Source organism: Ursus maritimus, unplaced genomic scaffold (assembly GCF_017311325.1).
Source record: "Ursus maritimus isolate PB19 unplaced genomic scaffold, ASM1731132v1 scaffold_13, whole genome shotgun sequence".
In the NCBI taxonomy this organism is placed as follows: domain Eukaryota; kingdom Metazoa; phylum Chordata; class Mammalia; order Carnivora; family Ursidae; genus Ursus; species Ursus maritimus.
In genome coordinates this window covers 37,295,361-37,321,293 of record NW_024423675.1, presented here as the reverse complement: position 1 = coordinate 37,321,293, position 25,933 = coordinate 37,295,361, and the positions used below count along the sequence as shown (strand labels likewise).

The 25,933-nt window shown below is 38.3% G+C and overlaps 1 protein-coding gene across 1 annotated transcript in view; it reads right to left on the bottom strand.

Moving 5' to 3' along the window:
• Window positions 1-25,933, bottom strand: part of LAMA2 (laminin subunit alpha 2) — a 601,373-nt gene that overhangs the window by 35,275 nt on the left and 540,165 nt on the right. The window contains exons 49-56 of the mRNA XM_040627485.1: window positions 24,596-24,720; window positions 19,437-19,599; window positions 18,604-18,748; window positions 12,913-13,051; window positions 10,845-10,856; window positions 7,947-8,067; window positions 5,097-5,273; window positions 1,550-1,698 (exon numbers count right to left, since the gene is read on the bottom strand). Of these exons, the coding sequence (XP_040483419.1) occupies window positions 1,550-1,698; window positions 5,097-5,273; window positions 7,947-8,067; window positions 10,845-10,856; window positions 12,913-13,051; window positions 18,604-18,748; window positions 19,437-19,599; window positions 24,596-24,720 (1,031 nt within the window). The remainder of the gene's footprint in view (window positions 1-1,549; window positions 1,699-5,096; window positions 5,274-7,946; window positions 8,068-10,844; window positions 10,857-12,912; window positions 13,052-18,603; window positions 18,749-19,436; window positions 19,600-24,595; window positions 24,721-25,933) is intronic.

Below are 25,933 nucleotides of genomic sequence, written 5' to 3'. Positions count from 1 at the left end.
ATGCCCTTCCTGAAGAGACACCTGTTAGAAGGACGCCTTAGCGCAACACTGTAATGCACTGGGGAACGTCAGAATCCTTTCTCTGCAAAAAGAAAACGTATTCTGGATGATTTTTTTGTCAACTGTATTTCTCAGATCTGCACTTGTTTATTGAGAGTCTTTGAAGTTTAAAGACGTTAACAAGTCCTTCCCACCATGAGAAGGATTAACGTTTGGCAAAGATCTGAAATCTAGCCTGGAAGACGTGTAAAAACAATATTTTAAGGCGGTCTCTAAGACTCAAATGAGAAAATTCAGTTTGCCTTCCTCCTCAGAGACCATGACCACACTATCTGGCTATTAGGTTAGTAAAAGTTCTTAGTTTGTCCAAATATCGATCCCTCATTTGTCTTAATCATGGTTTCTAAACATCTCACTGAGTAGACATCCTGCAAGAAAGCTTAGTATCAATTCAGCCCACAACCTAATGTTCTATATAATAAAAAAGATGAGCCAAGGAAAGCTTTATCATTTACTTAGAAGATAAAACACTCTTACTACTTATCTAAACTGTTTTTCACACTAAAGGGTAATTAGAAAATATAGGTCTGTATAGACTAGCATCTGCTCACTTCAACTATTGCTACACGTTCCTACTGCTGTTTTTTTAAAAAATATCCTCTGTGTTTTGAGCTTTCCTCACATTTGATTTCCAAGTCTTTTCTATGTCTTCCGTCTAATTAAATGGCTTGCTGGCTTGGAGGTCTGAAGTCTCTGGGCTTCTGTTTTCCTTTTCTCTAACTGTCCTTCTAAACTAATTACTTGAGTTGTCATACAACATTCTGATGGAAATACAGGCGACTTTCCCAATAAAGGAAATATCAAGTGCCCCAGCATTCTGGAGAAATGAGAGATCAGTTTATACCCCGGTTACTGCCAATTCTGTGGCTCAGGGCTGGGAAGCAAGTGCTCTTTCGGATCCTCAGAGACGCAGCCTCCCCGCACTAATGGCGGGACAGCGGCCTTTTCCCTGTCTCTCCCTCGGGCTCTGTTCCCTCTGCAGGGACCCCTGCACCCCTGGGGCAGGGAAGGGGATGCGGGGAAGAGGCAGGCCCTTAGCAGCTCGCAGTAGGTCCTGCAGCTGCTGCCACACTCCGCATCGGTGACAGGTTTCTAAGCAGCTGCCATCGCTGCTTTGGAACCTGAATGAAAGAGCAGCTGCCAAACGCGGCTGGTTCCAGTCGAGCTCTTCCGTGGGCTTCACGACGCGCATACCTTATTCGAGAGACTATCTGAGAGGTGCGGAGGGAGGGATTTGTCTTATCTACAGCTTCAGAAGATGCATTCGGTTCTTCCAAAGCGAGAGTGGAGAACTGCGCAGAATAAAAATGTGAAGAGAATTCCCAGGGGCCAAGGTAAATGGGGTTCCCGAAGCATGAAACGTCGGGAAGATGAAATGAGGCTACCTGAGAGTTTGGCAACGCATCGTATGACCACACATGCAAAGGTCCGGACAGAGAGGCAGGTGAGCTGGCGTTAGTTACAACAAGTTCTCTAGAGCTACTGTTACCCTTTAGTTCTCTCGACGTGAACGGAATGTTCTCTCCCGTCGTGAAACAGACTCGGCTCCGGTTTGACGACAATTTTCCTCATTGTTCGTGTCCCCATGGAGAGATGCACTTCCAGACGGCCCTTGTTCAGGAATATCGCGTAATAGGCCTGCAAGAGAAGTGGTCACGGAAGATTAAGGAGAGGCCTCAATGTGATAGCCTTCGAGGTTCCCAGACAGAACTGCGGATTCCTTGGCTCGGAGATCCTACCCGAGACCTCAAGAAACAGCTCTTTAATCATTGACCGTTTTCACTTGTTAGGTGATGTGGAAAGCGAATGTTGCAATACAGCAGTCTCTGCAGAGCAAATGTGCCGCGCTGGAGGTTAGCAGCTGTGCTGGCACTGGGGTCTCTAACTCACAGAACCCATCAGGAAACACAGGGTGTCAGTAAAACCCGTCTTCCTTGTATTCACAAGTGGGCAGCTAGCTTCTGCACGTCAGCTCTGACTCCCAATCTCACGGCGTTTTGAGTGGTTAGACTTGTTTGCTCTCTGAGCTGGTCGACTAGATTGCTATCACCAACATGTCACCTGCCTCCCACATTTAGAAAGAAGGAACACAATCTTTCATCCACAAACATGACTGCTTTCTTCTTGCTACTGTTACTATAGCAACCAGTATGGTTTTGAGATCAGACTGTGAACCCCAGGGAGCCTGAATGCAGTCCTCGTTCCCAAAGCCGATGCCACGCGTGTTCCCTTTCTTGTGGAGCGTGAGGGCGCCTGCTGTGCGTGATCACTCGGTCCTCCATGTGTCACCTGAGGTGGTGGAGACGGTTTCCACCAAGCATCGTAATGTCTCCAGTGAGTTACTAAATGGTCTGTGTGTCCAACACAGAAGGTGCCCAGGATCTGGACTAGTGCTCACCATCCATCAAAGGGCAACTGCAAACTACTCACTCAATTAAAATTTTCTCACCTGGATTGATTGTTCGAGGTAACAAACTCCTTTAGCAAAACAGAATCACTAATAACCCTATGGCATCAAAACTTTAGCTTTGGAAAAGAAAACATGTCAGCGGGACCAGGGTTGGTTCTACAACAGACATGAACTATTTAACATTGTTTCCTCTTTCAAATAGCACTTTCTATGAAATTTTTAAAAAATGAATATTTATTATTAAAATGTTGAAACATTAACATATTATTTCCAATTTAGTTTGCATTAAAGTACTTAATATTTTCTTTTTAATTGTTTTAATGGGCACAGATTCTATTTTAAGAACAATCCTGAAAGCTGGTGATTTAAGTCCATTTATTTAGTCTTGACGAGGAAAAATTTGGAGCCAGTAGGTGGTGCTTAATTATCTGACAATGACCTAGGAAACACATATCCTTTAGTGAAAATCTACTTCAGAATGTTTGATCCGGTCCTTTTGTTATAACTAGCTCATCATTTATAATCGTGAGAAAATGATTTTATTTTTCAGGATTAAGACAGAAGGAATTTAAAAGGAAATTTAAACATTATACATATTCAGGGCTTATTATGTGCATTAAAAAATGAGAGAAAATAACACTTTTTTCCTCCCTCTCTTCTTTAAAGAATATTTTTATTATGACTATTTGATACATTCCTCCAAATATAAGAGACATACATGTAAATAATGAAGCCATGTTCACAACTGTACAATGGAATGAATACCAGTAAAACTACACCCAATTTAAGAAACAATCCCATTGCATCTCCTGTGCGTTTCCTCCCAACACCATCCCCCAGCCTCACCATCTCAGAGGTAACCATTAACATGGATTTTATGTTTATCATTCCCTTGCTTTTTAAAAATTTTTGAAAATTCACATATATATCTGTAAACAATATGTTGTTTAGTGTTACTTTTTTTAGAGATTTTAAGTAATCTCTACCCCCAATGTGGGGCTCAAACTTACAACCCTGAGATTAACAGTCATACACTCTACCAGCTGAGCCAGCCAGGAGCCCCTGTTTAGTGTTACTTGTATTAGAAATCTGTAAAAATGGCATCATTCAATATGTAGTACATTTTTTTTTCACTTCTCTTTAGTTTCTAATATGCATCCGTGTTATGTTGGGTTGGTTGTTTATTTGTTTTAAATCAGGAGTGGGTATTAAATTTCACCAAATGGTTTCTCAGCATCTATTGAGATGATTATATAGTTTTCAGATTTTCTGTTATTAAAGTACTCTTGTATTCCTGAGATAACCCAAGTTACTCATGGTTATACATCTTTGAATTTTTTTTAGTCTTTATTTTTCTTGGGGAGAAGAGTAAGATTTATTATATAATACTTTAGATAACATGGGTTTGAACTGTGTGGATCCACTTACATGTGGATTTTTTTAGATAAATACAGTATGGTACTGTAAATATATCTTTCTTATGATGTTGTTAATAACATTTTCTTTTCTCAAGCTTACTTTTAGAATACAGTGTATAATACAGTGTATAATATATACACACACACACATATATAACATTTAAAATATGTGTTAATTGAGTAATTATATTATGGCTAAGGCTTCCAGTCAATAGTAGGCTATTTGTGGTTAAGTCACTGGGAGGTCAAGAGTTATACTTGAATTTTTGACTGAGTTGGCGATGGGGGCGGGGGGTTAGTGTCCCTAACTCCCATATTGTTCAAAGGTCAACCATATTACTGACTACTAAATTTTAAATGATAAATGTGATTTTAAAAACACATAAAATGGCAAAAAACACAACCTGGTTTATAAGGATGCATGTGTATTTAGGGACATATTTGTAAAGCATTCCACTCTTTGATAATGACAGACTAGATAAATCCTATGAACTCTTTCACTGAGAAAAACAAAATTAAATGGAATAATGTATATATTTAAAAACATAAGATTGAAAGTGGGAATATCAAGGCAGTAAAGAATTAGGACGCCTAAGAGATCGCTTTTAACAGAACAAAATGGCTACGGGGTATGAAAATTGAAGTCCACACCTTATAATGCAGACCCTCTGTGGGCTTTCTCTTCCTGTCATGAGTGAATCTGAGCATAGGCTACTGTCTATGCTTGTGTGGGTTGGGCTCTATTTGCCTTCTCCTATCCCAGGTCCATTCTCTGCCTTCTCTGTGTCCAGAGAGGGTGGTGTGGGTCAGACTTCAATAGACTGGGAAATTGATCCTAGAGGGAATTTAAACTTGAATTTAAGGGACCCTAGCAGGATATCTATAGATGCAGTAAGTAATTGGACTTAGAGACAAGAGAAGATTATTATAATTTGAATATATTTTAAGCTTTCTCTCTTTAAACACACATATGCTAAGCCTGTATGAAATACAGGTGCAAATACAAGTTGGTCACCTAGAGCTGACCAACAAGGAAAATCCTCGTGGAGATAACTGTCCTAAAAAAAGATGAGAGTGGAAATAAATGATGCAAAACTAAAAATACAAAGGTAATTTAGAAAACCTAAATGTCTCACCAGTCTCCTTATAAAAGAACTGCTTTATATAAGAGCTGGGGAAAATGCACTGTCAACCAGGTATGCGGGTACCTGTCCAGTTTGCCTTCGTTTCCTCCGAGGTTGTGCTGGCGTCCCTCCACTTCCCAAGAGAATGATCCCAGACTCGTTCTTGGTGCTGAAGGACAGGTTGATTTCTGTCCCTACGTCAATTGGCACAGGGGGAAGCTCTACGAAACCAGGCTTGGGGAAGCTGACTGTGTAAACGTTCTGTGGGTAAAAAGGAAAGAGAGAAGAAAGCATCAGAAATGAAAATTTAAATTAATTTCTCTGTCTCACTCAGCCTCCTCCAGGCACTCAGTGTCACCATGAAATACATTGTTTTAGAAAGCATAAAACTCACAGTTACGTGGAGATCTTGGGAGCAACTTAATAAATACTATTTCCAACTGTGACCGAACTTTCTGAGCAGTTTGCGTTAAAATAAAAATTCTGGCCTCTGCTTTTTTCTTTTTTTCTTTTTTTTAAGATTTATTTTAGAGACAGAGCGAGCGAGTATAGGGAGGGGCAGAGGGAGAGGGAGGGAATCCTCAAGCAGACTCCCCACTGAGCACAGAGCCCAATGTGGGGCTCGATGCAGGGCTTGATGCGGGCCTTGATCCCAGGACCTTGAGATCATGACTGAGCTGAAACCAAGAGCCAGGCGCTCAACACACTGAGCTACCCAGTTGCCCCTGGCCTCTGGTTTTATTTGAGCACTTGTGTTTGTTTGTTTAAAGATTTTATTTATTTGACAGAGAGAGACAGCCAGCGAGAGAGGGAACACAAGCAGGGGGAGTAGAAGAGGAAGAAGCAGGCTCCCAGTGGAAGAGCCTGATGTGGGGCTCGATCCCAGGACTCTGGGATCACACCCTGAGCTGAAGGCAGACGCTTAATGACTAAGCCACTCAGGCGCCCCTATTTGAACACTTTTGATTTAAAATACACACTATTATCACTGACAGATAACATTTTCTTTTGGTCTAAATCTATCTTGCTAAATCTCCCTGGAAAACACTCTCATAATCCCTTGAATACCCTCTACCAACTGACTGTTTATGGAGAGAAAGCAAAAATCACCCCATCTCAAAGCTGTGTAGAAACATACAGCTTTTATCATTCATTCATTCATTCATTCATTCATTCATCTGTTCATCATGCATGCATTCATTCATTTTTCATAACCTTGCCCTCTTCCTCTCCTCTTCTCTCTGTATTTAAACTGAATCCTGTTAGGCACGTTCTTTTGTAATTTCTTGTAAATTCTTTTTTTCACTGTGAGAGATACCTCTCTTAGAAAACACAGATCTCCTCATCACTTTTAATGGCAGGACATTCCATTGCCTGAATGTGCTAGGATTTAGTTAAGCAAGCCCAAGTAGTTGGTCATATTGAGTGCTTAAAATGCTCATTTTAAAAGCCCTGGATTTTGCTGGAGTAAAAGCAAGGCATCCTCTAACAAGGATATTTTCCCCCCACAGTCTTTCAGGCCCAGTTAAGTGACATAAGTGTTATAAAATGTATCATCTATTTTCTTTTCCAATTTTCAAATCATAGGCTTTTGGATAGTTCAGATAAAACTGTGCAGATTTTTCAATATTTATCCACATCATTTCTGCTTCATATTTCGGTTGTAAAATAATTCCTGGTGACCGAAAAGTGCCTTTACAGAAATATCATTTTCACACATACAATCTATTCATTTTCTGGACAGTTTTCCATCCTCATGTATGTATCTTTTGGATGTGGATGAGAGTTAGGCTTTGGAAGATTAAAACTTTCAGTAAAACTTTCTTAAAGAAGCCAGTGTGGATCCTTAGAGTTTCAATTCTGTATTTCCCTACTCCTTATTCCCAAGCTTCTCATGGTGGATATCTGTGACCAATTCCAAATGGGAGCCTCTAACTATGAAGACCCTGAATGTTCTGGTCCAGTCTTTAAACTTCAGGTCTCAGGGATGGAATCACTTTTTTTTTTCTCCTGAGTCTCCCTTCATTTCCCTGAATTCTATAGCCATGCCTTAAAATATTTCCAGTCGAAGACAACAGCTAAAATAAATAGTTGTGTCATATCAGGGTAATTGAAATTTTGTAAGCATGATACATTTCACATTTCTAAAAAAACAGATTCATTACTTTTAGGATCCCCATAAACTTCTTACTAATATTTCCTGATGACTATTGACTCTTGCTTATGGACATTTTAAGAGAGCAGAGCTGGACCTGTGTTTCTCTCTCCTATGAGTCAGCCCCCAGTGAAGAGTCAGAGCAGAGGAGTTAAATGGAACTAAGGACGTGCTTTGGCAACAAAGAAAAGGTACTGAAGATACGTGATAGCAGGGGACTTCGCGGTCCTGTCAGAGATGGTCTTCGTAAACGGTTCCTAATCTGTGCCATTTTCAAAGAAAAGGAGGTTTGACTTCCAAACTATAGATAAGATGCTGTGCACTAATGTTTACGGTGTAAATGGTTACTTGTTACTTGTGTAAATTCCTAGCACCTTCTGGAAAAAAATTTAAAGTTGCTAACAAAGCTATATGTAAGACATAAAGATAAAACAAATCAAAAATAGATGACAAAAACGAGGAAAAGGGAAAAGTAGTATTGGAAATGAAGGGAGAACCAGAGAAGAGATTAATATTAAAAATACATGTTATGAAGAATTACACATGTGCGAAATTGCTTCATAATTTTGGGTCTTCATCATACCATTGCCCTCATTTATGTGATTATGGTAATTTATAGAAGAGCTTCAATCTTGGTTTGTTATTTAAGCATAGCTAAGACTAGGGTCAGTAGGAATTTAAAATATACTAACAAGGGACTGCTCCCTGTTGGAACACCCAAACCCAGTAAATGAAATCAGAGACGAAAGTATTTAGGAAGCCGTTAAAAACGAACTAACCTCTAGTGAACATCCTTTGGTAACACCAACATAATCAGGACTACTGAGTATGTTATATGGGGTTCTTGAAATTTCAATATCCTTGAGGCAGCCAGAATATTTCTTCAAATTTACTTCTGGCCTGTTGAAAAGTGACATGGAAAACAAAAGCAACAGCATGAGGGAAATGGCAGTACAGTGTTTGTGCCTACGGGACACAAGCCATATGAAGCAAACGGACACGCCGGCAGGCACATGTTTCTCAAACCGTGCACACGCACACACACGGACCCAGCAAACTGTGTTTCCGTGATCTACTCGTTGGATTAAGCGGATATTCCCCCGATCCTGCAGAATTTATGTAGTCCTTCTTGCTCTCTTTTAAAATCATCTAACCACAGAATTTAAATTCAAGGTACAGAAATTAACGGATTTCTGAAGTGCTTCATACGCATAATGAATTTTTTTTTTTTTTTGGACCAGAGCATAGACAATTGTGTAGAGATCATAATAAAACTACATACCAAAAAAGTTAAGAAAAAAAACTTGCTCAAAATTTAGGGGAAAAAAATGTCTGGACTCATTTATTTTGAGAAGAAAACATTTTTGTCATTGACATTTTTGGGAGGAACATGGGGCAGCTGAAGATTAAGCTTTAAAGCTTTTAACTAAAACAAAGCCTAAGAAACATTCTTTTGGATGACATAGTCTAAAAAAATACTTAAACACTGGATTTATAGATTGACCCCAAAGTCCTTATTTTATATTGGAGAAGTAACAAAATAAAGCAACCAAAGGCATAAAACATACATTTTTTCCAATAAGGTTGAAAATGGCTTCTATACCCAAATGACATTTGAGTGTTTACTTTTTATTAATTACTTCTTAAAAAAAGACAAACATGCTTGCACATAGCAAGTGCTCAATAAACAGAAGCTCATATAATGTCGGTGATGATATTTCTTTATTTAGTCAAGAGAAGCACTGCCCAATAGAACTTTCTGTGGCGATGGAAATATTCTGTTCTGTATTGTCCAAATTGGTAGTTACTAGTCACATGTGGCCATTGGTCCTTGAAATAAAGCTTACGCCAATGAGAAACTGAACACTGTTGTTTAATTTTTATTTAGTTGAAAGTGAAGTCGTCACTGTGGCTTATGGCTACCATATTGAACAATGCAGGTCTATTGGGTTAAAAAACAAGACTTTTTTTTTGGTGTTAATAAGCATCTGTAAAACCTGTCCAACTAACACCAAAATATTATTAGGATAATGATTAATTCTCTCCTCATGGTCCCATGGTACCAGGATTCCCTTTTTCGCCTCAATATAAAACACACGGCATGAGGAAAAACAGGTGGGAAAGGAACTCAGACCCTGGCGTGTGTAGCAGGTGATTTATGTCATGCCAGGTATCTGTTCTATTTCTTTTTTTCTCTCTCTCCTGGAACCGCTTCATTTTCTTTGATCATTTCCCTTTATCCCCAAGGTCCTCTCCTTCTGTTTAGTCAGTTGGTTATTATGAAGAACATACCCGACTGGAGGCTAAGGACCTTGCTTATAGCCTTATTTATAAAGTGAAAGGAATGGGTGAATGTCATTCCAAGTGTTCATTTTCCTTTAGAGGATGAGTGATTTATCACCATTTTTTCAGAGGTCTTATCAATAAAGTAAATCAGTCCTAGAAGTTATATACTTCACCGCTTCATGGACATACAACGAACTATTTCAAAACATGATGATTTAGCAGGCTTGATGCTAAGAAAAACACGGGGGATAAGCAATCACATATGGTGATCAGACTTTTAATGGTGACCACAGGCCTCTGCTTCCTCTGCTTGCCTCAAAGGCAGCATTACAAAGCTACACAGTGTCACTCCAGAGCTTTGTATATTTCCACTGAAAGCCAGCCTTTGCCTTTGAGCCATCTCAGCAAACAGCATGACTGAGCTCATCGCTATATTGTGTTAAATCATCCTGGGTTATTTTTTTGTATATACTTTCATTTCTGTATATTCTACTTTCTGGTATTAGAAGGCTGGCCTTTGCTTTAAAAATTTCTTGGGTAAGTTCAGCCGTATTATCTCCTTTCCAGAAAGATGGCATGTTAGGCTCTGAAATACCAAAGCATCAGGCTCTAGCCAGAGTGTGTCAGCCCTGCATATCTCTGGGGTTTGCTCAGCCACTTACAGAGTCCTGCCGCTCATAGCTTTCATGCTAATGCCTTTCCCCCAAACAGGAATTAAAATGCTCCTGGGAAGCTAGGGGAGCTGTCCACAAACTTCTTCACCATTAAGGCACACACTTGTTTTAAGTAAAGTTACTTACTGAGGTTCTTTTTATCTGGCTTCATAACTAATTTTAAATAAACACAACGATAATAAGCAGCTTTGCAAAGAGGTGCAAGGGCCCTGTAAACGTTTGCATATTGCAGGCTTGCAAAAAGCAGCAAGGCAGCAGTGCGCATTTGGGAGCACAGGCTGGTTGTTCAGCAGACAGCATGGTGCTACAGAGATGCGGGTCCAAGGTTTAACCCATCAGCCCGCTTTGCTCTGTTCAGCGGAACTACGCTGTGCCCTTAAACCTGACCAGCTGCCCTTTGCATGTGTGCTGCTGCGTATGTGCACCAGGGGGCGCTGTGCGCGGGCAGTTGAGAAAAGCGAGCAAATCCGTCCTCGTGGCTTTGGCTGTGGCTGGTGAAACAAGGGAAATTGCAGCCCAGTTCATGGTGGGTGACCAGCAGCACCTTTGTAAGTAAAGGACAGTATGGAAACTCTCAGAATGCATTGCTTGCTCATGAAATGTGCTAGGAATAAAGCTGCATAGGTGTTGCTTTTCTTCGTCTCCACTGCTTTATCTAAGAAGCCACATTTACCCAACCCATGCACTTGAAGAAGGCATGCATAATTTAAATTTTACCTTGCTTTCATACTAGGTCAAAGGGAAGAGAAAAAAACAAACACAATTTACTCATAATTGCATTTTCATTTAGTAAAACAAAAAACTTTACTCGTAAGTCTTTTTAAAAAATATCTCACAAGGATCTTAAAAGGAAGGGAATATAACAAAACCAACAGAGTAGAAAACAGACATATGCCCTTGACCCACAGTGAAATGAGAATCCAAAGATGACCATTTTCCACACTATTCTCTTGAGAAATTTTTTATTTTGAAGTAGAAATTTAAAATACTAATTTTAATCTATTTTATGAATGGGAAAATGCACAAATGTTGCTATGCTATAGTATTCACGAGTAGTTGATAAATATTGCCTACTCAAGGAGCTTGAACTTAATATATGTAAAAATAATTTGTTTACCTCATCTTTTGAACTTTATCATATTAAGATCCTGTGTGTTTGGGACAAAATAACAGCAAACTATGAACGCATAGCTCCTTGCTCAGTCACATGTGTCTAAAGATTGTATTGGAATAATGTGCCATGCCACAGAAATGTTATAAAGTGCTGTACTGTGCAAGTAAAAACATCTTGGTGATACAGACTCATTAGATACGTAGTCAGAAAACTAATACATAAACCCATCTCAGCGTAGTCAACATATACACCTTTGTAGATAATTCCTAAAAATCACTTTATGGCAATTAAAACCAAGTCATCACTAGAATATATACAGCAATGCCTCAATAGCCTTATTTTGGTGATAATTAATTTGCTTATAGGGAATTTACTTAATAAACCTGTAAAATAAATCTTAGACGTTAGCAACTGTTGGATCCCTAGTATTTCTATGGTGTGTGACACAAGAGTAGATGCTCAACAAACACTTGTTGACTGAATAAATAGATTTTTGAGTAATCGCTACATCATTATTCAAATGCACTTGATCTGCAATGATTTTTCTGAATAGACACTTTAAGTCTACATTCCTAACACAAGTACGGTATAGTGTGGATGAATGCAGAACCAGTTTATCTGCCCCATGAAGCTTATTAATGTAAACCCTTGAAAGACTGGTAATTAGTTGCCTGCTCTATGAGTTTAGGTACAAGAGTATGTATGCTGGCTATCATAAAATGAGGTTGAAATTCCTCTGCTCATTTGGAAAAGATGAGAACTGACTACCATACTTTTCAATTTTTCTGAGATTCCCTCCAATCGTGGTGTGTATTTTTAGAGTAGAAACACCGAGATAGGACTTTTATAACCACTAAAAACCAACTAACTAAACAAAACAAAAATTTAAAACATGGTAGTCTGTATTGGCAGCAAACTCTTATGGTTTAACCAAATCAGTTCATTCCGTTCTAATTAAATTCAATTCACATTTATTGAGCATCAAGTGCTTTATAACTTTTATTTCTTATGAGATGTTTTACAACAAGCAGTAAATTAATTAAATACCATATGAAATATTTCCTGAGATTTTTTAGTTACTTGCATTTATTTTTTGAACTAAACTATGAGTTAATTATATCTCCCCATTCTGCTATCTATAAAACATATGTGAAATTAAGAAAAAAATGTTGGCATGGGAGCGAGAATACCTAATATAGCTTTAGCATTAGGCATATGGGAAAGCTCCAACATACCATTAGCATGCTAATGCTTAGCAATAAAATAGGTTATCCTCGCAGTATCCTGGAACACTGACTGATTTTTAGAACACTAAGCAGTGTCATTGTGCCATTATCTCCAGCGACTGTGCAAGAAGGACGGCAATTACAAGATGCACATTCAACTCTAGTTTCCACCTTTAATTACTTTTATAATTCTTTTCATCAGGTGAATATGAGGGAAATAGCGATTTCCATCCATCTCTTCAACAAAGAGATCCAATTAATCCTTGGGTTTCTAAATCCTGGTGTTGTTCTAACATGTAACATGATTTTTTTTTTTTTTAATTAAGCCTTTCTGCAACCAAAGGTTATGTGACATTCCTGTTGTAATTAAACTTCAGAACTCTAGTGAGCAGAGTGGCCATTTAATTAAAACTTAATCCTTAGCTCTAAATATACACTAAATTACCTCAAGTTTCTCAGTGTTGGCAGACCACCAAAATATATTTTGTCATCTGCTTTCAAGTCAAGACCGAAGTTGTTTCCAGAAGATGAAGTTGCTATGCTCTCCTCCTGGTTAGTATCTATATCTACAATTGATATGTTGGCTGTAAAGGAAAGGAAAGGCTTACGTGAGCAAGACCAACCACATCTGTATGATCACTGTTACTTCAAGACAAATTTACTTTCATTCTCAAATTAACATTGACGTTCGCAAGCATCTGTACTACATACATCTATTTAATAACTGCAGAAACAATGACACTGATAAAATAAATTATTAAACTTTCCACAGAAAGGGCATGAAAATAACAGCCAGACAAAGGAAAGGAGAGGCATTTTGCCATTTAAACTGTTTTGTTCAGAAAGCAGAAGGGAACCCCTTATCTCACTGATCTTCTCCCCTTCATTTTTAAGTCAGGCTAGGCTCTTTCTGAATTATGTGCTTTCTCACCATAATATTTGTTGAGGCCCAGACTTTAACTGCTTTATATATTTTGGACCCTTGATGCATACTGAGGCATCAATTCATTAGCATGACAGATTCGGCCTCTAAATCTTTGCCTGATACTAGATCTGAATTAGCAAGGGTCTGAAAATGGCTATTTGAACCAGTGGATTATAAGGGTATTTCTAAATGTTTATTCTTTGGAACACTAGTTTCCTGGGCGTTCCTGGTTCAAATAAATATGACAAACATTGGGTTAAGCAAAATTAAATGTATATTTTAATTTTATGACTGCCCAGATCTTTCGACATACCAACATTCAATGTAATGCTCCAACGGGGGGATATAGAGCAAGAAGTATTTCCCAAATTTATTTGACCATGGAGCATTATTATTTTCCCTTAATGCATCATCTTTTAGAATAGTGTTCTTTGAAAAGCAAAGAAAAATATCAAAACTCTCAAATTCCACCGTAATCTGTAGAAAGTACCTTCAGTAAAACCAAACATAATTATCTTATTAATTAATGACCAAAATAAAATACCAAACCAATGAATATCTCAAATCCTCAAAGTAGAACTTTGTAAAAACAAGCAACAAAAAACACCTGTTAAATAATTGTCCTATTAAAAAATACTTAGCAAGTCAAGATTTAAAAATTTGGTTACTTTCATACATATATTATTGTTATATGCACATATCTTTTTGACCGGACTGGTAGCTAAAATTAAAAAAAAATTATAAAACCGTTTTCAAGAATTTTTCATACACATTCTTTTTTATCCAGATCAGCAAAGAAGTTTTCATATGGAGCTGTTGACTGGAACATGAAAATAGCCTCTTCCTACAGATTTGGTGCATATTTTAATGGTGTCTGTGAAAATGAGATTCTGCCTCTCTATCACAGGCAAGCCAGTGACTGGAGGTAGTTTTCCCCCTTATCCCTGAGTGAATATCTGCATTTTTAGAAACCATTCTAAGAAAAACTGATTAAAGAGCAGAAATACATTGAATTGAAACTCACTGGCCCACGCGTTAACTCCAACAGAGAGACACAGGATGGCATATTTTTACTGAGTTAAAGGAAGGACTTTACTCATGGAGTGATAGCAATTGTTTATTTTATTTTATATATATAATATATATTTTATATTTTATATTTTATTTTTATATTTTTTATTATAAATATTTATATATTTATATATAAATAAATATATTTATTTATATATTATATAATATTTATATTATATTTATATTTTATATATATATTTATAATTTATATATATAATATTTATATTATATTATAATAAAAGCAAATTGCTTTTATTTCCTGCCCTATTTCTTTCCCTTACAGAATAGCTATTCACATAAAATTTCAGAGTTGATGAGTTCAGACATCATTTATGGGTAGGCAGGGAAATAAGGGTTTTATTAAATATTAGACAAAGAGTAGGGGCTTAGCAAGTATTTTATAATCAATGCTGAGTTGTTGTCAATGAATTGTTACTTTGGTAATTCCTTTCTTCTCTCTCCCAGCTCAATGAAAATCTGATGATCGTCCTTCATCTTGTGCCCATTTGAGGGATATGGTGCAGTCCTAGTGGTGGTCATGGTTCTACTAAGGGACCCTCAGGGAAGGTGCTGAATGCCACCTGATGGAGTGTATCTGAATTTCAAGGGACAGTGCTTCTATAAACTGGCTGTAACAATTCACATAAAACAACTTATCTGGTCACTAAGAAGGAGGAACGGTCACATGGCTGGAGGTTTATCTGAATTCCTATCCCACTGCTCTGTGGAATCTAATACCGCTCAAATCTGCAGAGACCCCCCCACATCCAAACCCAGTGGGGTCTTTGGGTCCTTATCTCCATCCCCGTCTTTGCAGTATTTGATATTGTTCACATTTCCTCCCTTCTAGGAAATTTCTTCTTTGGGCTTCCATAATGCCAGCCTCTTCAGCTTCTTGCACCTTTCTGATCTCATTCTCAATTACCTTCTCTGTGACTTGTTTCTTTGAATACTTCTGAAGTGTTATGTTCCCTAATGTGTCTTCATTTGGCCACTTCTTGGGTTTTAGCTATCTAGGTAACCTCTGGTTTGTATCTACTTACTATATGTTGACAATTCGGAAATATATACGTCTGGATCTGACTTTTGTCTAGAAATCCACATTGAACAGGATAGACAGCATCATCTGTATATCTTCTCAGTACTTCAAACTAAACATAGTCCAAATCAAAATGAGTTCTACTCCTGAATCCATATTATTTATTTGGTGGCACTGTGACTCCCACCCAGACTTCTACATTAGAGACTCATCCTGACTGTCCCCCACCATTTCCCATCTAATCAGGCAACAGCCCCACTAATTTTATCTCCTAAATAACGCTGATATCTGCCCTGTTTTTTAAAAGTTTTACCAAACTCTAACTGACACAGTATAAGTTGCCTATGTTTAAAGTATACAATTTAACAAGTTTTTAGGTATATTATTCATCCATGAAACCATAACCACAGTCAAAAACCTAAACATATCCATGACCCCAAAAGTCTCCTTATACCTCTCTGTCATCCTTCCTTCCTGTACCTTCCCACATAACCTCATTCTCCATAGCCTCTATCTGCTTTCTGTGACTATCAGTTCATTTGCATTTTCTTTATACTTGACATAATATATTCTTTTATGTCTGCGCTCTTCGGCTAAGAATATTTATTTTGCTATTCATTCATTTTGTGTGCATACTAATAGCTCATTTTTATTGCTAAGTAGTATTCCATTCTGAGGATATACAACACTCTGTGTATCTATTGACCTGTTAATTGATGCTTTAGCTATTTTTTGTGTGTGTTCTGAGTGTCACCGGTAAAGGTGCTGTGGACATTCTGGTACAAGTCTTTGTATGGACATATGCTTCATGTGTCTTGGGTGAATGCTTAGGAGTGGAATGGCTGGCTCATGCAGCAGGTATATATTTAACCTATTAAGAAACTGCTAACCTATTTTCCAATGTGGCTGTACATTCTCCATCCTCATCAGCAGTGTACAAGAACTCCAGTTGCTCTACACCCTTGCCAGCCCTGGGTATGTTCAGTCTTTTTAACTACTGGCACTCTAATAACTGTATGGTGGTATCACATTGTGGATTTATCTTTTACTTCCCTAGTGTCAAAACCCACGGTAACTCTTATTTCAAGCCATCATTCATCTCCTGCCTGGATTATCCTTGAACCTAACTGGTCACTCTGCCTTTGGTTTGATCTTCTGAAAACTTATTTTCCTCATTTCTCCTTTTTCTGACTATTTCTTTATAGCCTCATTTGTGGGGTCTACCTTTCCCATACCCCTTCAACACTGCTGTTTGCTGCAGGGCTTTGGATCATCTCACTCTAGAAATGGCTGCTTGGTTATTCTCATCCCTATTCAGCTACAATTATTAACGGCATGATAATGATTCTAAGCAGTCCATCTCTCCTACAGCTCTGCTAAACCTCAGGTACACACAACTGCCTGCCTGCCAATTACACAGCTTCCCGAGGCTGTTCAAGATATTAAGAGTGCCTTTAATAAAATAACGTCCAAAATAGAACGCAGCCTCTTTCCTAGAATACCTATTCTTTTTTAATATTCAATACCACAAGATTTCACTAAAATATTTTTGTTATTTAAGGGGGAAAAAAGGAATTATTCTTGACATCCCTTTTTAAAACACTTATCCTCCACATTGAATATATCACAAAGCTTCTTGATTGTAAAATGCTTAATATCTTTCAATTCTACTCCTTCCTCTCCATTCTCATGGCTTCCCTCTCCTCACTCTTCATTTGGTTTACTGTAGACTGCAGTAGCCCCTGAAATTGTCATAAATCTACCCTCCAAAGTTTTAACTACTCTGCTGAGCCTTTCCCATGAAATGCACCTGTGTCTTCCTTACACGGGAACAATGTAGAAGGCAGTACTCCAACTTATATAAGTGCTAACCAGTTTTTGTTCAAATGGAAGAGTTTCTGCAGGCCGCCATGTTCCAAGGAAGAGCAATTGGAAAATGATGGACGATGATGGATGTGTTCTCTGAGGCCTCCCAGCTTTCACACAACTCTCATCTCTCTGAAATGTTCAAAGGTGCTGTCCATCCAGTGAAGTCCTCAACTCCTGCTTGTGCCTCAGGGTTCTTCCTCAGGGAGCTGACCTCTCTGTGCAACTTCGACATCTCTCTCCTGAGATTCCTAGCCTACTGTACCTATCTTGATGCAGCCATTCGCTTTCTATTATCTCACCATTGATTTATTTACTTGCCTATCTCCCCCAGTAGACTGCACATTTCTTGAAGGCAAGGACTTGTCACAGACCTCACTCAGGTCTGGTGTAGTACCTCGTGGGTGCTTGCCGGGTATTTGTTTACATGCAGGAAGTGAAGGACGGTGCAAAGTTAAACTGAAATTCTCAAGAGATATCACACTGGCATGGTCAAAACTAATAGGTTAAATTTTATAAACAGAAGTATCAAATTTCATTTGCAGATATTGGTAATGCTATATACAGAATTAGGGGGATTATACTGAAATAACAGTAGCAGCACCCTAAGACCTAAGATTTGGATTTCTGCCTTGGTTGTGAGAGCTTACATATAGCTGTCTTTGACCACATGTAAGTTCGAGCTTACGTGTCCCTTCCCTGACACCAGAACAAAATACCTGCTTATATCAGCAAATGAAATAATGTTTGTGAGCATATTTTTAAAGAGTCAAAAAAACCTTACATTTTATTATTATTAAATTCCTTACTTGCACACATACAAATGTTTGGCATTTTTGAACAGCAAAGACCTGGTCACTGTGTTCTATCACCCCTACAAATCCCACGAGTGGGCCACTCTAAAGACAACATCTTGGTAGAACAAGATGGAAAGAAAAGCACACAACCTTTTCAAACCTAGTACAGGATATAATTTTACAAGTTGTAAGACAGCTTTTGCTTCCAAATTAAGCTCTCAGTTTCCAAAGAAAATGACAGAGAACCATTTGGCTCTTCAGTCAGTCATGTGTAACCCAAGCCACCTATAATCTAAGCCAAAGAAATGACTGTATCCATTTTTCACAGAATTTGTGAGTACCTGAAATTACAGACAGGGTCCTCCTCGTGATTAGGTACACGGGAGTGCTGGGTAGCATGATTAAGGCTCACAGAGCACTATTACTACACAAACTCACCTTGTTTCTGAATTCTTGACAGGGTGAAGGATTTCCATTTCCCATCATTATGGTTTTGATTGCTGACAACGGAAGCCATTCCTGAACCCAGATCATAGCTGACTTTTACATGCCCATCAGTGAGCTCTACACTCATGAAATCTTTCTATTAAATACAGTAAAAAAAAAAATCAGTGATTTGATACACAGAGAAATACAAGTATTTACTTTTTTTGGGCGGGGTTTATAATAGGGCCTTATGGCTAAGTTACTGAATGTGCTGATCCGTAAGTGACATCCATTTTTGAAACGGAATTGGTGTTACTACCTTGTGAATGTTTGTGGGTGTGACATTATGGCGCAAATGGTAACAACCAAATTACTAGGCCATATCCTTTAATGACAGGAGTACAAAGGAGGCTCCTTTGAAAACATATTAAGCCAACTAAAAGGTATGTTCCCTGGAAGAATTTACTAAGAAATATTAACCTGGAAAAAACAATAAGGACATTCAGAACTACCTTTCAACTTAGGTCTTTAGAAGAAGACTAAGGGAGTAGTTTTGCTGCTGCCTGATTCCATACTGGAGGAATCTTTACTGGGTGCTTCTCTTAAAGGATTATATGGGGAGCTCTATAAAATAAGTAATAATTAAATTGTATCTGTAATTGAATTTATCAATGAAAATATATAAGTACTATCTGCATCACCTACTCCTGGCTATCACACAGCCATCCTGGAATCCTTTAAATAATAATTGATAATTTAACAATAACTGATAAGTGTACTAGAATCCTACAGAAAAGAGGCGAACAAAATTTTAATCATGGAAGATCAGCTATGCACATCTTTACCAGGTCTCGTGTGGCAAGGTACATCAGGAGAGCACTTGAAGAAAATGTCCTGAACTTGAACATGACAGTTGAGATGTTGGGGTACCAGCGAATGGGGCGGCTGACCAATGCATACCCTTCTCCATCAAACTGAATAGTTCCTTCACTATCTTCTACCTGAGGACTGAAGAGAGACATTTCACATGAATCAATGTCTGCTTTGTCCATCAGTATTCAATATATCAAACTGTCTTCTGAGATTAGAGTGTGAGCTGTTACAGGACAGGAACCATCCCGAATAGATCTTCTATTCTTCCATCTCTCTCCATTTCCACTGCCACATTCTAGACCAAGTAGCAATCACCTCTTACCTGGACTTTTTGGTGTTCAATAACTAAGTCATTGATGTTTTAAATGCTTTATGTTCTACTGAAATACTTTGTGGATAGTTACATTGATATTTAAGTGTGTCTTAGTGGTATGAACAGGTGGGGTTTTAGGTGAACTGAGAATGTGTTATTACATTTCTCATATACATAACATAATGAGAGGGGACTGGGTACAACGAGTGAAGGTGGTCAAAAGATACAAACTTAGAGTTATAAGAAAAAAAAAACATAATGGAATAAAAGTCCCTACTCTCTGAATACTTTCTGTCCAATAGATTTTTCTCAGTCAAATTAGATTAAGAAAATAAAGGATGCCTCTATCTATTTCAAGGGCTATCTGTGTTCTTCAATAGATTACAAGCTCTATGAGTCCAACTAGAGATTATGGGCCAGGCTCTATGTCAGGTACAAACTGAGCACCTAGCATGGCACATGGCTCATAGTAGACTATGATATATGTAGAATGAAGGAGATTTTAGTATAACAGATTCCCCACGGAGACTATATGTTCAATCAATGTTGGTTGAATAATTAAGAAATACCTAAGATAAATCTTGTAAATATAACATTTAAGAACATTTCTTCTTCAAATGCAGTTATCTATTATCTATCAATCTACCTAATGATATTGTTACAGAGTAGGTCTCAAATTGTGGAGACTTTTTAAAATTTTAAATATCTGCATGTTAGCATATATTTGAATCTCTGAAATTGGAGTGTTGTATTAACTTGAGGGTAGAGCGGAGATATGGAGAAATATTATAGTAATGTCACTGTAAAATAACAAGAACCTAGAATATTATTTGCATGAAATCTTGACTAAATGAGAAAAATGACAGTGTACAAACATTAACAGGCTCATGAAGGAAAAACTGTTCCACATTTTAGGCAGGTGGCTTTCTCTCTGTTCCTGGATCAGAGAGAAATAAAACTGAAGACAAAAAGAAGGGAAGAGTCTTATTCTGTGTCCTTCATGGTCAGATCTTTGTAATTTTAAGTTATATCTAATTTGGAAAAAGATCAGATGATGCCAATTTTTTTTCCTAATGTAAACTTAAAAGATGCTTTTCAATATTCCTGCAAAATTCTAATGGAAAGTTTGAGAAACTAAATCAGACTATTAACTGTATAATTGATAGTGAATAAATTGGCTATGATTTGGCCTTTCTTCATCATTACAACAAATCCATTAGTTTCTGGATCACTGCATTAGAGAGAAGAGAATGTGTAAAGTCTACTAAGGAGAAGTCCCTGGAAGTTCTCAAATACTAGAGTTTGCATTATATGCTGTCACGCCATCACTGACAACCCTGGAAAGGGTTTTGGGAGGCACTGTTGACAGTTTTCTGGATGCTTTGACCCAATGCACTGTTACTTATAACTTAAACAAACAAACACACACAAAATCTCACTACACAGAGTAAATATTAGAATAAAAAAATAACTTTTGTGTGTGTGTGTGTAAGAACTCTGGGATATTTATAACCTGATGTCTTTATGTCCTTAATCTATTCATTCCTTCAACATGAATGAGAGAAATGGCCGAGTTGATGGCAAGGACCCTGCAGTCCGATGTGGGCAATCTCACTGAGGCCCTGCTGCAAGTCGCGTAACCCTTCGGGTGGCACCTTGAGATAAAAGGGTTAGATCAGTGAATGATTTCTATGGCCTATTCCTACTCCAGCCCTTTAGAAGATTCTCCTATTCAAGCAAAAGGCAAATCTGTAGGGAAGGGTCTTGTGCTGAGAACAGCTAAACACACAGACGTAGATCAGCCTACAAACCCAGGTAAGTCTGATTTTAAACTGGTGTCTTTGAGCTAGGGGGAAAAATGAATCGTTCCAGGTATAGTCTATAATATTTTAATATCTAACATTCTACTACAGTGTTCTTGTGCATGTCTGAATACATTTACCAGGAAAAATATTTTAATTAACATTTTCTAAGTTTCTTAGCTTGCCTTTTGTTTCTCTTTTGAACCTTGATGTATGGTCAAGTAATTAAGGATTAATTATGTTATTTGGAACAGCCATATTCTTCCACATGTAACTTGTTAATGATAAAAGTAGACGCATATGGGGTTTTATTTAGCACATTACCTTTCATCGGTGTTTCAGTGTTGAGCTAAATACATTAAACTTGTAGGTTTTTTTTCTATTTTAATTTTAATGTGATTTTTAGAAGCTTAATAATATACACTTCTTTTCTTATAGTCTTGGCAGATAACTCTTTTTAAAGCATAACAACAATTACATCCTTTTTCCTGATTACTGAATAAACGCAAATTTCTACAATGGACATTCTAAGATCGGCAACATGTTCTCAGTCTATGTCTTACAGCCTTGTCTCTTACAATGCCCACATACAGTCATTTCTGTTCTAAAGCCAGAACAATGGGACTTTATGTTAAAAATGGAATATGTGTTCTCTTGAACACAACCTAACAAACACCAAGAGTTCTGTAAAAATTATTCCTACACATACATACCAAGGCTTATGGGAAACTAGCGTTGGTGCAGGTCACTCAAAACTTACCCAACTTTATAATCAGAGTACTCACAGAAACAATCACAATCTTGATCAAAATATTACCATAATTCAAAAAGGTATGCTATAAAATTTAGAGAATTTTTTCAGTAAATATAGAACTTTACCTTCAAAGGAATAGGTGAAGGTAACCTGATGGCAAGGAGCTTAAGGAAGGGTTGACAGCATTGAGTGACAGACGTGGTAAAAATGCACAATGATTGGGGGAGAACTAGCAATGAACTTCCAAGACAGAGTGCTGGGGCCAAACCAAGGGGGAGTTCATGAGTGAAGAGGCACGACCTGCAGGCTTGAGCTTGATACACTCCGCTATGCGGGTAGACCTCACATTCAGCTGCCTTTCCTTAGTGGTGCAGAAACTTTACGCACTGGGAAGAACTGTGTAGGAACGTACATGACTTCTGCACCTACTGACATCATTCTCCCCTTTGCCAATCCTGCCGGAGCGAATTCACGCTTGTGAAGCAGAACGGATTTTACTTGTCCCTTCCTAAAAACACTCTGGCTGTCCAGCCGTCCTACCTTTGCTCTCACTGGCCCCTGGGACTAGAATGCTCTTCACCTTCTATCTGCCAGCTCCTCCTTTGGAGTCTTACTCCATGGCAAGGCCCACCTCAAATGCCACCTCCTCCATGAAGCAAATCTAACCCTATGTGAATAATCATAGTATACTCTGAGTGTCTTTTTTAAAGGGATTTTTTATTATCCCTTGCATTTTGACTATTTTAGGGTGTGTCTTTTCTCTTCTTCCTGGAAGTTCCTTGATGGCTAGCCCTGGACTGAATTCATCTCCGTATCAGGAAGCTCTAAGTGTGAATCTCTGACACTTGAAAAACACCCTACAAATGTGTGTGTATGTGTGTGTTTGTGTGTGTGTGTGTGTATACTATTATAATCACATTAATTCATATAATACTTTAGATACTAAGGGACAAGATCTTTGCAGGATTTATAATTAGCATGTATAGTCCTAACACATTATATGCACTGCTGAATGGACATTAAATCCTTTGATGTTTTGTTGATGATAGGCTTTTGAAAATCCTTTTTATAGATATACCAAAGAAATGTTCAGGGAAAAGCTGGCATTAATTTGTGAGTAGAGGAATACTCACGTGAACCTCATTGTCCTTGTTGTATTGAAAACATTTTACAGAAAACATTCCATATTAGATTTTGTGGAAGATTATTCATGAAACCACTCTAAACTATGAATGGCTTTTAAACTGTCCTCAATGCTGCATTGACAAGTCCATGATGACAGAAATAAATAAAGAGTTGGAAGTTAAACCGGAAGTAAGGTGCACTCTGCCACACTGATGGGGAATTTGGAGCCCTGGCAACGTCCATGGGCTCTTTAAATTGGAAATAAAAAATATGACCCACATAGCACCTAATGATTTGGAGTTAAACTATGTGTGTATATTAAGCTTCCAAGTTTTTAATTTAAATTTTATAGTTTTAATAGGCTCCGTTGATTAGTCGGGCTCAAGTTTCTTATGCTGAGAAATCCTGCCCTTCTAGCTAATTGTTTTATAGCCTCTCTTCAGATTTATATGAGAATATTTATTCTCTATGCCTTGTCTTCTTGTTAAATATTTTCAGATTCCTACACTCTAACCTCTATGTAGTAATTGATGATGCGTGTTATGGCACTTTCTCCCGGCCTATCTTGGCCCCTTCTTAGCCATCTCCACTAAAGCAGAATCTTCAAGCCCAGTGGGTTTCCACTTGAAACACTTCCAGGACCCTATGTGTCATTTGGAAAATCCTGTCGGAGAGAACACTTGCACTAGGCTTCTGTATGTTGTTACCAACATTTGTGGAGTGAGCCCAGGCTCTGTGAAACCTGAAGCTGGTGAGGGAAAACTCTCTTTAAGAAAAAAAGAAATTATGATGACAGCAGAGCTACAGACATGAAAAACCTCCTGGTTCTGGACATGGAGGGAAGCTGGAGTGGAAAGAGATAGTGGTCTCAGCTAATTGAGGAGAAAATACCTTTCCTTGCAGATTTTACAAAAACATTTAAAGTCCTACCAGGACACTGCCCAGTGGCTTGGAAAGTACCTGTACAAACGGGTGAAAGACTGTGAGCTTTTATCAGCTTCACGGTAAATCACCCCTGGACGTAATCCCGTCCGACCTGCTCCGTGTCAACCACACGGTAATAGAATATTGCACAACAAAACTAAAGTTTTCATGATGCACAGGCCAGACCTTAGGGGAGTCCTCCTTTCAACTCACCTGACAGTACAGCCTTTGCAGTCACCTTCTTTTTCTCGGAAATTCCACAGCCCTATAGGTTTGCTGTCAAAGTATGTTTCTCCCATACAGCCTGTGAATGTAATCACGCGTACAGCATCGGCCTTCTGCAGAGAGAAACACAGCATTTGTTAGAACTTAGAATTTCACAAGGAGTCTTAGAGTACCCACAAGAGTTATTAGCAGGGAAATCTGGAGTAGTTATTGTCCACTCTTTCTGATAGTCTTGGCTTGCCCATATTCATCTTTTAACCATATTATATCCTCACACATCCTGGTTATTTATGCTACACTAGTCTATCACCATTCGTCAATACACACTTCCTGCCTTCTGACTTGAGGTGAGCTGCTTATCCACTTTGAGATTCTACTTCCTGGTCTCTAGGTTGGGATTATTAGAATGAAACTATTCTGGTAATCTAGTTCTGGTACCGCCTTCAGTGCCTGGCACAGAAGAGGTCTCTAATTAATGTTAGTGTTTGTATACCACTGAGGAGACACCGTTCCAAAGATCTTGAGAAGGGGCACATACTGACTACACAGAGGGGAAAAAAGCTCACATACAGATTGCTTAATGATCATTCTGTCCCCAGTTTTTCATTTCCCCCTATACCCAAGCAGGTTTCCAATGCAGGAGAATGAAGGGAAGCAGTGACTATGCATGAGAAGGGACCATACTGTGGTTGTCTGCTGGTATACACAGCACAGGGCCTATTAGGGCTCAATAGATACTTGTTGAATGACAACCCTGGTGTCATTTTCACAGGGAAAGGTCTTAAGCTTGATATATAACACAATCATGAGGAGGGGAATGACCTGGTCCACTCGAGAGAAACTTGCTGTAATTTAAACACGTATTTCTTTCGGCACTGACACATTACAGATAAATTCTATATTCTGGTACCTCTACCTTTGAAAATGCTTTGCCAAAGGCTACCCCACAATTATCTGAGTAATCGAGGGTTAAGAAAAATGAATTGACTGGGGCGCCTGGGTGGCACAGCGGTTAAGCGTCTGCCTTCAGCTCAGGGCGTGATCCCGGCGTTCTGGGATCGAGCCCCACATCGGGCTCCTCCGCTGTGAGCCTGTTTCTTCCTCTCCCACTCCCCCTGCTTGTGTTCCCTCTCTCGCTGGCTGTCTCTATCTCTGTCGAATAAATAAATAAAAAATCTTAAAAAAAAAAAAAAAAAAGAAAAATGAATTGACATGTTGGGTTCTAGAACAAATGTAGGAAGATGATCTCCGAATAGCTGAACGTTTGTACTTACAATTTTAGGTTAGACTTAACATGTACGTCTTTCTATCGCTGTGTTCGAGGGG